The sequence below is a fragment of the Vipera berus genome (genome assembly GCF_964194415.1).
Source record: "Vipera berus genome assembly, chromosome: 3".
Taxonomy (NCBI): domain Eukaryota; kingdom Metazoa; phylum Chordata; class Lepidosauria; order Squamata; family Viperidae; genus Vipera; species Vipera berus.
The window spans coordinates 21638948-21652094 of NC_138204.1; the positions used below are offsets into that span (position 1 = coordinate 21638948).

Sequence of the window (13147 nt, forward strand, 5' to 3'; positions counted from 1 at the left end):
GTAGAGGACAGGAAGGCCTGGAGGAACATTGTCCATAGGGTCGCGATGGGTCGGACACGACTTCGCAGCTAACAACAACATGTTTTTAAAATGCAGGTCCCCTCCCCTCCCCCACCATTCCCAGCAATACCATCCTGCCATCTTCTCTTGTGTCCATATGGGAGAGTATATGTAGGAACAGAGAGCCAGTTTGGTGTAATGGTTTTTGGCACTAGCCTAGAAACAGGGAGACCATGAATTTTTGTCTGTCTTTAAAAACAAAGCCAACTCGGTGACCTTGGGCTAGTCGCTTTCTTTTAGCCCTAGGAAGGAGGCAATGACAAACCAATTCCAAAATCTTGCCAAGAAAACTGCAGGCACTAGTCCATGCAGTCACCAGGAGTCAACAATAACTCAAAGGCACAAAGGAAAAAAAAATAGGTAGAGAATTTTTAAAAAATTATTTTGCTTCCATTTTTCTAAATTAATTTTAGGGTTATTCAGCTGAAAAGTGAGAGATGGGGATTGCTGGAGGTGCATTGGTAAAAACATAAGTTTATTATGACTAATATTGTTAATACTGAATTTATTTAAGACCCCTAAACCACTTTTTGTAGTGTTGCCCCTGAGTTGTCCTTCAAAGGTCCAGTGACCTAGGCCTGTCTTCTAGAGCAGACATGTCAAACACAAGGCCCGGGGGCCAGATCCGGCCCGCAAAGTGGTTTCATGTGGCCCACAAAGCTATCCTAGAAACAGTGAAGGAACGTCCCCCACTGCCTTGGCCCTGGCCCAGAGACCCTCCTTCTGCCAGAGACCCCCAGATCTGTCCCACTCCTGCCCAGGCCCCCATAGGCACCCTTGATGCGAACGATGTAGAGCTGGCCATGCCCACCCAGTAGGCCATACACACTCTAGCCACGCCCACCCAGTAGGCCCCGCCCACCCTGGCCATACCCACCCGGCCCCTTGAGGGCAACTGCAATGCTGATGCGGCCCTCAATGAAATTGAGTTTGACACTTCTGTTCTAGAGCATATGGCCAAAATACTTTGAGCAAAATGGAGCCAGGAACGTAGTATTTGATTTCAAGACATCCAGGCAATGAAGTCACAGTTATCAGTTATCAAAAATGAGAAAATTGTATTTCTTCCACATTGGAGAGGCACAGATTCTCCAATCTTCATCTAGGGCAGGGGTGTCAAACTGCCAGCCTACGGGCCGGATGCATCATAGCAAAACTGCACCCACCCCATTGCTGGCAATGGCAAAAAAAGTCACGATACGTCATGACACGTCTCGTGATGTTGCAAGTTTGACACCCCTGATCTAGGGAGATCCCTAACTCACTGATTTCTGGCATTCAGGAACACCTTTGTGGAACAAACTAAATCAAGAGATAGAGCACAAACATTGCATGCACAGATCAGCTCTATGCTTTTGTGTTCCACACAGGATGGGGAAAAGCTACTGCAGAGTGTATAGATGTACTAACCTAAAAGTACAAGCAGCAAGATTTAAGGTATTTGTTACGTCCAGACTATTACTAATTGTTTCCCCAAGGGTCCCTTTGTTTCTCAGCATATAATTGGAAGCACTACTCTAAAACATTAGATTTCCTGTCCCTCTCATATAATTATCCAGACTTTTGTTAGCAAATCTGCTCCCAAAAACACTCCATGCTTTGGTTCTTATACACAGAAAAGAGATAAGAATTTTTAGACTGCAGTTTTCAAGGCAGCAAGAGAGACTCCCCCCCCCCCCACACACAACATAAATAAATCCATTTGGTCACCATGTTTAATAATTAAAAGCCTGGATGCGCTTTGATTCTCTCGCCTCCACCCCCAGTTTAATGCCTGCACTTTAATTAAAAGAGCAGTCATCCTTCTAAAAAACCCAAGCAAAAACAAAGTCTTGCATTTCCCCCTTTCAAAATCAGCATGTATTATTTATTCTTTGCACTTCTCTCTATTGGATTTAATGTACTCTTGATGTACTTGCTATCAACAATAGTGCTCTATTGCATTTCGCTTAATCATCTCAATTTTAATAAGCAAGCAGAGAACAATAGGAAGTGCTGGGTCTTCCTGTTTTTCTTAGATTCTGAAATAAGAGCATTATCATGAGATGCAGCGGTGGGAAAGGACTCCAGTCTTTGCTTGTTTATTAAGTTTTTATGCTCCCCACTTTCCCTACAAGGTGGCCCATAACATAAAAACAAATTAAAAAAATAAACAAAAAGCATGTAACAATACCAATAACAAAACGGCTAACCCAAGCAATGAAACAAACATGTAATAATAATAATGTTGGAAGGGACCTTGGAGGCCATCTAGTCCAACCCCCTGCTCAGGCAGGAAACCCTATACACCATTTCAGACAAATGGCTGTCCAGTCTCTTCTTAAAAACTTCCAGTGTTGGAGCATTCACAGCTTCTAGAGGCCGTCATAGAGGGACTCTAACCATCTTCCTGCTGGTCTCATTTTCATCTGAACTGAGAAAAGATCTTATGTACATAAGGATGACCAATATTATAAAAAAGACCTCTAAATAGAACATATATTTAGCCCTCACACAGATCGCCTTTACAATGCCATTGAATGCCTAGGAGACAGAAATAAATGGATAAGTTTGAAAAGTAATACAAATTAAAAACTGGACAATCAAGTACTTTGGTCTCTGCTATTTTACCCTCATTCTTTAGGGGAAAAATGGCAAGATACAGATTTTGAAAATACCAAGAACATGAAAATCAAATGCAGCTCCTTGGAGTAATGACTGTGACAGTAGAGACATCTTCATGAAATCTGCAGGTTTTAATAGCCAGACAGTTTTTTAATGGGAGAGGCATACTTAACTTCTGCCTTTGGCATGGTGACAGACTTTGCAAGAAGTTCCTTTTTATTTTTACTTTTACTTTTGTTCTTAATTGTGGCCACTAGAAGTATCTCAGGACCACATGAAATATGTTAGTATCCAAAATTAACTGTCATATTAATCTTTTAAGTTACCAGGGGAAATATAAGTAGTCTCAGTATTGAAGAACAGTAGGAATACAGTTCCTGGGGGAAATGAACATTAGGAATATTCTGAGTTTTTATATAACCTGAGGATGCATGAGGCTTCCCAGACAACTACTGTTCAGCCCAGTTTATTAATGGTTTGGAGGTGTCACAATGCAAAATTCTCAGAAAAAGCACTTCTATTATTATTACAGTTTCCAGGCCATATATCTGTACATTTTTTTCCTCACTGCTAGGAATATAAATAATTTCAAAACTAACCCAAGGGAAAAAAACGAAGACCACTAGCTCTGTCATTGATTTAACTAGTGAATACTCTGCAGGCATTCCAGGTTATTATATTCAGATTTCCCCAGCATTTCTCCTCCTAGTAAATACCAACCTTTGCAGTCCTCATCCTGGATAGTATAGTGCTGTTCTAATGAGTTTAATTTTCTTGAGAAATAAGCACAGGTCTGTGTTTTTGCTGCAACTTATAGCTAAAATGTCTTTCTGCAAAATCAGAAGTACTAGTGTCCACTACAAATGGCCAAGTAGGGTCAGGGTGTTGAGGATGAGCTGAGTAGAAAAAGACCTCTTTTAACTTTTTGAAAGGTGTCTGGACTAGAATATTTAATCTAAACACTGTAAGACTAGTAAGTTAAAATTTGGGGTTAAAGTGCAGTGATAATTTGGGAAGCCCTTCAATTTTGGTATGTCTCTTAGCTCTCCTTCAAATCATGAGGAGTACTAGGATTCCTGAGAAGGGAGAGGTTACACGGGCACAATCCGATCCGATGTCTCAGTCATCCCCGTATTGGAAGTGGCAACCAAGGTTTCAGATGGTTCACCCTCCCTGTGGTAGGTCATGACAATGGAGAATCCCAAGAAATCATAATATGATCCAACTACAACAAAGGCGGTAGCACACGCTCCTGCCATTTCAGATCACATTGCCACTGCTCTGATAGTCCCGTTGCCTGGAGGCGGTCCGGGTTTGGATGGGGAGAAACAGGCTTCGTCTCAATCTTGCCAAGACTGAGTGGCTGTGCATACCGGCATCTCGGGTTAACCAGGTTGTTCCATCACTAATGATGGGGGGTGAGGTGTTACCCCCCGTCGATAGGGCTCGCAACTTGGGCGTCCTCTTGGATTCACGGCTCAATTTTGAAGACCATATAGGAGCCGTGACCAGGGGGGCTTTTGCCCAGCTTCGTCTGGTGCGCCAGTTGCGGCCCTATCTGGACCGAGATGCCCTACGCACAGTCACCCATGTGCTCGTGACCTCCCAGCTAGACTACTGCAACGCTCTCTACATGGGGCTGCCCTTGAGGACCACGCGGAGGCCTCAACTGGTGCAGAATGCAGCCGCGCGAGTTGTTATGGGAGTTTCCCGATACTCCCATGTAACACCTCTTCTTCGTGAGCTGCATTGGCTTCCGGTTGCCCTCCAGGTGAGATTCAAGGTGCTGGTAATGACCTATAAAGCTCTGAATGGCTTGGGTCCGGATTATCTAAGGGAACACCTGCTGCCGGCATCAACTTCCCATCGTCCTGTGCGCTCCCACAGGGAGGGCCTTCTCAGGGTGCCGACGGTTGAGTGCCGGCGGGTGATCCCCAGGGGGAGGGCATTCTCTGTGGGCGCGCCTGCCCTTTGGAATGATTTACCGGTGGAACTTCGGACCGCCCCCGATCTGCGTACATTTCGCCGGGATCTGAAAACCTGGTTTTTTTATCTATCAGGCCTGGACTGAAGGGGTTTTAGCTTTTAATATAGTTTTAATTGTTGGGCTTATGTAATTTAATCTATTTTAATTTATACTATTTTTTTATATATTATATTTTATGCTGCCCTGTAAACCACCCTGAGTCCTTCGGGAATAGGGCGGTATAAAAATTTAATTAAATAAATAAATAAATAGGAACACCAAATCTAGAATGTGACCATTGTCCTGAGTCAGGCTCTGGATTGCCTGGGATAGGCCCAAGTCTTTTCATGGAAGTCATGAACTTCAAAGCCATACAGACACCATTCTCAGAGAGGGGAGATTAACTTTAGAGCCATAAGCCTGGGGACCTCCACCTGAAAATGGAGTCAAGGCAGGGAAGTTGCTATGCAGCATGGAGGTTGATACAACAGCAACAATCCCAACTGATTCCTAGAACCCAACTTAATGAACTGAGTCTTACAACTGGGGACTTACGGGGCACAGCCCTGAAGTCAGAAGAGATTCCCTGGTAACGATTGTCACAAATCAACCCCTATCCCAGAGTCTTGGTTGATGCTACATCAAAAACCCAGCTGGGCAAATTTCAGTACAGGCAACCCACGCTTCAGGACCCAACCAGGTCTTGGTAATACATGTCTGGTTTGCCATCTCATCCATATTTAAATTATTACAGATTGATCTGGCATTCAGTAGCAGCAACTAAAGACCAGGTTGAGTATATGGTTATATTAGTATATTAGGTACTATGAGATTCCTCAGTTTTCTAAAGCACCCAATTAGTTCCAGGCATAGAATCATTAACCCTGCAGAAGGCTTAGGTTATTTCTCAGCTTTTCCAGGCAGTCCTTCTAAGGCCACCCTGTTCATTTACCAAACTGCAAATGTGGACCTTTCTTATTGAAGGTGAAACAGACCCTTTTGATTTTAACTGAAAGGATATTTAAATTGGATCAGGTTTTGCTGCTTTGTGATAACGTTCTATTTATGTTCTCTGGCATTTAAAAAAACAAAGAAACAGTCTGATTCCTTTGTTGTTTCTTTTCATTTTTAGAGTAATGCTGGTCCAGCAGTTTTTTGGCTTCTCCTGTTTCTTTTAAAACACCCTCCAGCCATGGCAGCAGTTCAAGCTGAAATGGAAAAACTATTTAGAAACAGACGATTAACAACCAGGCCAATTTGTGAGATAATCAATCAAGACGTTTTGGATAGCACACCCATTTTCGGTTAGTAACGTGTCATTCATCTAGCCCTGAGCAATTTAATTCCATAAGTGTCAGTTAAATATTTACCACTGTCATCACTGGATCTGGGAAAGATTCTTACACTATCCTGTCTGTCTCTTTGATTTTCTTTACTTAAAGCACAGCGAATATCAGATTTTCCCTTTAGCTGTCTCCATGTTATATCCAGTCTTTTTATCTTGGTAAACATGTGGATGTAATCACCCTAGACTGAGGAAGACAAGAGTATGTGCCTGGGTTCAGGGTCTTTCAGATTCAGGATTGGCAAAGTTTGAGAGAAAATCCCCCCCAAAATAAAGTAAAATCTCCCTTCCAATATGACTTTGAAATGAGAACTGTCTTGGGTGGGGAAAGCACCTCTGCACAGGATATAATGAAATTATTTATGGATTCCATTATTGTAGATGTACTTTATATTATAGTTGGGGACTAACTTTACATTTGGTTCACAGTCAAGTTAACCAGTCCAATAACTGTCTTTGTTTCCCTTGCTGTATAAACCAGGCACCCCAACAATTTTTTCCGTAGCCAACATTTAACCTTTTTTTTTGTTTTTGTTTTTTAAAAAAGAGTATTCTCTTATCCTGTTTATGGCTGTTCCTGCACCCTTAATAGAGGCTGTTAACCATAAATTAGGTATTAGTCCAGGTGCAGAGAACCCATTCGAGGATTAAATTGAGCTAATCTACAATAAGCCAGAGTTGCAAATGTTGATAAAAGAGAACTATCTTAACTATAATCTGGTCTATTGAGGATTGGGCTGCATGGTAAATTGGGTCTTATGCATGTGACCGTATGGTGTCATAAACCTAATCAGCTGCCAATGTTTTGCAGTGTCAAAACCCAATCAGAGTAAAAAGCTGTATCTCCTGCTCTCAGGTTAAATTTAAATAGTTCAGAGCCTTGGTGGAGCAGTGGGCTAATGCCTCCTTAAGTAACACCAGCTGCCTGCAATTAGTGCAGGTTCGCATCCCACCAGGCTCAAGGTTGACTCAGCCTTCCATCCTTCCGAGGTAGGTAAAATGAGGACCCAGATTGTTGGGGGCAATAAGCTGACTTTGTAATAATGCTGCTTGGGGTGTGTGTGAAAGCCCTAATAAGCAGGCATATACATAGAATGAAGGCTACTGCTAAGCTTGTAAGCCGCCCTGAGTCTTCGGAGAAGGGCGGGATATAAATGGAATTAAAATTAAAAAAAATGTTCCATCTAACTTTCAAGGTCTTTTGCTACCACTGTGCCTCTTTCTCACATTTTATGTCATCCCTAGTCTGAGATTTGCAAAAAGCACTTTCAAAATGTAGTAAGTGAACTTCTGAAAGGGACATAGTGACCTTTCAGTAGAGGACTTTTTAGACATAATTGTAATTTCAAATCGTGACATTTAACTCTCATATTCCTATAATTTCTTTGCCCCAGTCTCTTCTCTTTTAAGAAAATGCTGATGATCTGTATTCAGAACTGCTACTAAAACCAGCAGTAAAGCATTTTAATTCTAACCTTCCTCCTAAAGATCAGCATATGCCTCACAAAAACCCTTTATAAATACAAAAAGAAATCACCAGTAATCCTGTTAAAATCAAAGGCTAAAATAAGTTCCATGTTATTAGCATCTTAATATTAGTCTCAACCATAGGTATATAGAAAAAGTGTTACCTCTCATGCAAACACATATCATCACATCGCATGAGGAAGGTATGATGGTAAAAGAAATTGCAGCATTTTCTTTGCCCTCTGCTGGTTCACTTTGTATAGAAAGTTATTTTTTTTTCTTACGTTCATTCCCTCCCTACTGCAGTATCAGAAATATTACATTGCTTCCAGACCTGTGATCCGATTACACTCTCGGTGTACGTATAAGAAATGTATAAAACAAACAACAACAACCCTGTGAGGTAGGTTGTCTGAGAGAGAATGAGCTCTCCAAAGCCACCCAGCCAGTTTTCATGCCTAAGGCAGGACTAGTTGACAGTAAGAAGCAGCAATCGCAGAATTATATTCTGGCTTGTTTCCTTAGAGCCCCAAAGTTAGGATAAGAGTTCTTATTATACTTCCTTTATTGCCGGTCCTGTTTCTAAAGGATTTGGCAAGATGAGAGTTCGAGTGGCAATTGCGATTGTAAATTGAGCTATCATCTTCCCTGCACACTGATGCCATGACAGCCCACCTTTGCTCTTGTGCTATTTTGGGTGCCATAATTTTCCCTGTGGGTTTTCTGTTTGCACAGACAGTGCTTTGAATGAAACCCTGCGTTTGACAGCAGCTCCCTTTATCAGCCGAGAGGTCCTTCAAGACATGGCTCTGAGGCTGGCAGCTGGCAGAGAGTATCACCTCAGGAAAGGAGATAGGCTTTGCCTCTTTCCACTCATAAGCCCTCAGATGGACCCTGAAATCTACGAGGAGCCAGAGGTAAAACAGGGCTACTCTGAATCCTGCTTTCCATGACAACTTTGTTCCGACGTTTGTTGATGCTGTGTGTCTTAGCTAACTGTACTGAGCGAAGAAGTGTGATTATTTAGTGCACGGCGTTCTTAGACTTGTCAAAACTATAGGCAATGACATAATGGCAAACCACCTGAGGGAACAGCTATATGTAGATGTTGCGTAAGTTAGGTAAGGAAGCTAGAAAGCTGAGATCCCAGGAAGAGATCTGGAAGGCTTATTTTATACCTATCAGTGGGCAGATTTTCTCCCTTCGTTTGCGGTGGAGCCTTAAAGATCCTGAATTGGACAACTCACAGCAGCCAGGTAGACGTGGATGGGTGGCCGCAGCTGGGTGGGTGTGGCTTGGTCAGCACGGCTAAGTGGGTGTGGATGGGTGCACCCACCCAGTCAGGCCCACCTATCCCCACCGTCCCAACCATGCCATACTGGCTGCTGTGAGTCGTCTCAGACCAGGGGTAGGCAACCGTGGCTCTTTTATGACTCGTGGACTTCAACTCCCAGAATTCCTGAGCCAGCATGGTTGCCTACCCCTGTCCTAGACCCTTAAAGATCTATTCTTGGAAGAATTTCTGGAAATGTCACTCCTAAAGATTTCTAACAATACAGCTGCATTTAAACAATTCAGTGCAAACGTAGTCTTCAGGTTATGACCACAATTGGGCAGGAATTTCAGTTGCTGAGCAATGTGGTTGTTAAGTGAATCATCACATGACCCAACCCAATTTTATAACCATTTTAACCATGGTCTTTAAACAAATCATTACGGTAGCTCTCAGTGCATTGCATAGCACTTAAGTACATGATGCAATTGTTAAGCAAACCCAGGTTCCCCGATTGACTTTGCTTGTGGCTGCAGGATGTGGCCACCGCAAGATGCAACTAACATAAATGTGAGCCAATTGCCAAGTGACCAAATTGCAATCATGTGATCAGTGGGGATGATGCAATAGTAACTCCAGGGATGGCTTATAAGTCACTTTTTCCAAGGACATCTTCATGGTCATATGTCAAAGACTAACTGTAAAATTGTCAAAAAAAATTAGTTTCATATTTGGAGTGGGGGAAAAAAAAAAAACCAGCCCACCAATGCTTCAATCTTGGGTTCTCTCTCTGCACTGAACATGTGAACTGATTGCATCAAGAAAGAAATGCAGACCTTCTGTGGGTAACATTAGACTTATGATGGTTCTTTCGTATCAGCTCAAAAATATATATTTTTTTCTCATAAGACTGGCTCTGAAGAGTTTTCCCAGGAACAAAAATAGTTTGGATCCATATTTATGATACAAAAATATAATGATATAATAATAGTAAGAATGTAAAAACCTATCCTGGAGTTCCTGTTTGGCTGTTGCTGTGGCAACCTATTGCACTTCTTTAAAAATATATCAGGATCTTCCCCGCTTCAGTATTCCTGACTTGCTTCTCTTTTACTTCACCTTGCTATTTATTTCTTTGTTAACAGACAGTCACACTGGAACTGCTTCCTTTTATGAACAGTTTCCCAGGAACAATTCTGAGAACACCATATTAATATTATAACCCAAGTCCCAATAAACAGTAAATTCTGTGCTTTTTCACCCTGAGATTGGGAAAAAAGAATATAAATATAAAATCTCTGATTACTATCATACTTGAAGTAAGGTTAAGATCACAATACAAGAATTCCCACACATATTCTACTAGACACCTACACAAAGGTGATCTGTGGGAGGAAAACACTCTTACCTATTTTCCCTTCTTCAGCATAGAGGAGAAAGGTTTGCCTTTTTCTTGAAGGCAAAGTAATATGTAACTATTCATTTAGGGAATTGCTATTCCTTTTACCAGTATAACAAATTATTTTCATAATGTTCAGCAAGGCTTTATGACCAAATTTACTTCGGAGTGGAGCAGTATCCAGAGTGAAGATTATTTTTAAGTAATTGCAATCTTCTGTTTTTGTTAGAATAAAAGTGTAAGGATCCAGTATATTGAAGATTTATTTCCTTCCCTATGTGAATGAAGCTCTCATTCTTTTTACTGGAGTTGTGGAGGATAAAAATAATAACGGCAGTATGAAAAAAACCCAACTAAAATAAAATTTAAAAATCTAAAATAATACCGCATGGACTTTATCTTGTGTAACTGCTTTCATTTCTTTTGCCATGTTTTGCAGCAGTAAATATTTTTGATTGTTTCAAGACCTCATTATAGTTAACGTATAGTCTTTCAGGGGATTGAAGTTAATTAGGGTTAATTGGCACCAATTTTAATGGGTCTGCTTTAACATTAAATTCGGATCCAGCTCCATCATTTGACACATAGCTATTTCCCATTTATTCTAGTTTAAACTTCTGGATGGAATTTTATATAGCTAAATATCCTAAGTAGGATGTTTCTTTTTTTAAAATATTGGTTAGTTCAAATGAAAAGGAGCATTTATCTGAACTTGTTTTTCAGAAGTTCATATATGATCGGTTTCTCAATTCAGATGGCACAGAAAAAAAAGACTTCTATAAAGGAGGAAAAAGGCTCAAGTATTACAATATGCCATGGGGAGCAGGAGTAAATGCCTGCATTGGGAAGTTCTTTGCAGTTAATAGCATCAAACTGTAAGTGAATGCGTAACACTGATAAAATACCCATCTCTAAGCATAGTGTCGATTAAAGGAAGCGAGGGTTGGCTTGTAGCAGAAGCTAAAGCTCTCCAAGGCAAAACAAAGTGAACAGAAACACTCATCTGACTTGGTTTCACGGTCTGAACAGGGGTTGAATCCTTTTTTACAACTCTTGATGAAGACTTCATCTGTTACTCAGATAATACTCCATCTGAGATGATGTCATCTATTAGTCCCAGAATCGCTGTTCATACCCACCCAGTAACTTTTCATGAAATGGGTATGTAAATAAAATTTACATCTTGTGATCCATCAAGACTGAAAGGGGACAAGATGAATTATCAACCGCAAGTTCTGTTTGATAATACATATCGGCTGTTACTTTGCAACACAAAGCAGGCAGCAAATGGAAGTTTGCTTATATACCCAAGACTATATTACTGTTCATTGTTAATTTATAATAGCTTGCATTCAGTTTGGTAGTTGGTCTGTTCTTCAATTTTCCCTTAGCAAAATTTCAAGAATTCATTTACTCATCCATTTAAAGTTTACGCTGATTGCCTACAAATATCTCAGCCGTTGTGCCTACTTTTCTGGGTCTGAAGCATCTGTGAGCCTTAGTTTGTAAAAAAATAAGTTCCTCTGGGCCTTATGCTTGGTAAATTTGTTAGGAATTACATCTGTGAGCTTTAGCGTCTCTTAGAAATAAAGCCACACATTATTCTGAGTAAAGCTGCATAGGATCACAGTTACTTTTAATAGGATAAAGACTCACAGTGCAAATTTGCATGCTGTACAGCCTACTTTTACAATTGTAATTTTTGTTTATCCCCTCTGTTTTGTTCAGACTGGATATTTCTACTTCTTTGATAGTAAAGCACAAAAAATGCACAGTCGACATCATTGGCTAAACTGATTTTGTTTTTGCTTTCTCCTATTTACAGATGTGTTTTCCACCTCTTAAACTGTTTTGATTTGGAACTGATAGATTCTGCTAAGAAGATCCCAAGCTTTGACAAGGAAAGATACGGTTTTGGAATGCTGCAGCCAGAAACGGATGTCAGAATTCGATACAAATTGAAAGCCCAGTAAAGCGATGGCCCATTTCTTCGCTCATTCTGTCTAGTGCATAATCCGCAAACAAGCAATGATTGTTAGTTTCTATTGGAATTGATTTTGGGGTCCTATTACTAAAAGGATGGCAAATGTCTAATCCTAGACCATATTCTGCTTTCCAATTTCCTGAAACTGTTCTCCCCTTGTAAAGGTGGCTTCAGTTTTTCTACCTCATTCTCAGAACATTTCAAGAAGAAATTCATTGTAATATAAGCTATTGAGGGTACTTTTTCGGTTTGACCTCTCTCCAGCACTCTAGCCTCTCAGGCTTACAATGACTTTTCATCTGAAAAAAGGGCCCTTGTGAAAAGCAAGGGGGGGATGGGTAGACTGTAGGAGGAATACTTCACAATGTAGTACAAGATAACAATATTTCCGTTCTCGTTGGGTACAATTATAACGGAATTAATGCAAAAACACCACACTCCTTTTATATGGATTTTAACTGAGATTCTTTTGTGTAGTAAAAAAAAAGGAAAAGCACTTTATTTTTTTATCAGTTTGAATTCAGAAAATTATTTTGGCCCAGTGCTTCTTTGGTCTTTCTCAAGTATGATCCTCCAGATATTCTGGCTGGGAATTCTGAGAGTTGTAATTTAATGCACCTTTAAAGCATCAATTTAGAGAAGCCTGATTTATGTTTAGCTATGAAAATACATTTTATGCTGTTCTGCAAGTTGCTAATATTCAAAGGTTTTTGCAAACTAGTTATTCTGGACATATATGTTGATGCAAGTAGGCAATTTCAAATAGTACATGTGTGCATAAAGCATTTAAGTTGGCCTTTTGTGACACATTAGGAAGCCAACTAAGTTCTGAGTTCATGAACAGTGAATAATAAATATGAATAAAAATGATTTGTTGGATTGAAAAGTAACTGTAAACTATTCAACTTACTGTTCCATCCTTAGATTCTTCAAGAATTTTTTTTTAAAAAAAAACATCCCAAACCCTCTCATAATATAGAAAGAAGCAGATAGTAATTGACTACATCAAGAGCAGTGTATGTGTGTGTTTCATTCATGTTTATGTGTAT

The 13147-nt window shown here is 40.4% G+C and overlaps 1 protein-coding gene across 1 annotated transcript in view; it reads left to right on the forward strand.

Annotated features, from left to right (window-relative positions):
• The window catches only part of PTGIS (prostaglandin I2 synthase), a 48809-nt gene extending 35915 nt beyond the window's left edge, over positions 1-12894 (forward strand). Inside the window, exons 7-10 of the mRNA XM_081322858.1 lie at positions 5763-5934; positions 8178-8359; positions 10838-10989; positions 11940-12894. Coding sequence (XP_081178984.1) covers positions 5763-5934; positions 8178-8359; positions 10838-10989; positions 11940-12087 — 654 coding nt within the window. The 3' untranslated portion in view covers positions 12088-12894. The remainder of the gene's footprint in view (positions 1-5762; positions 5935-8177; positions 8360-10837; positions 10990-11939) is intronic.
• The last annotated feature ends 253 nt before the right edge of the window (positions 12895-13147 follow it).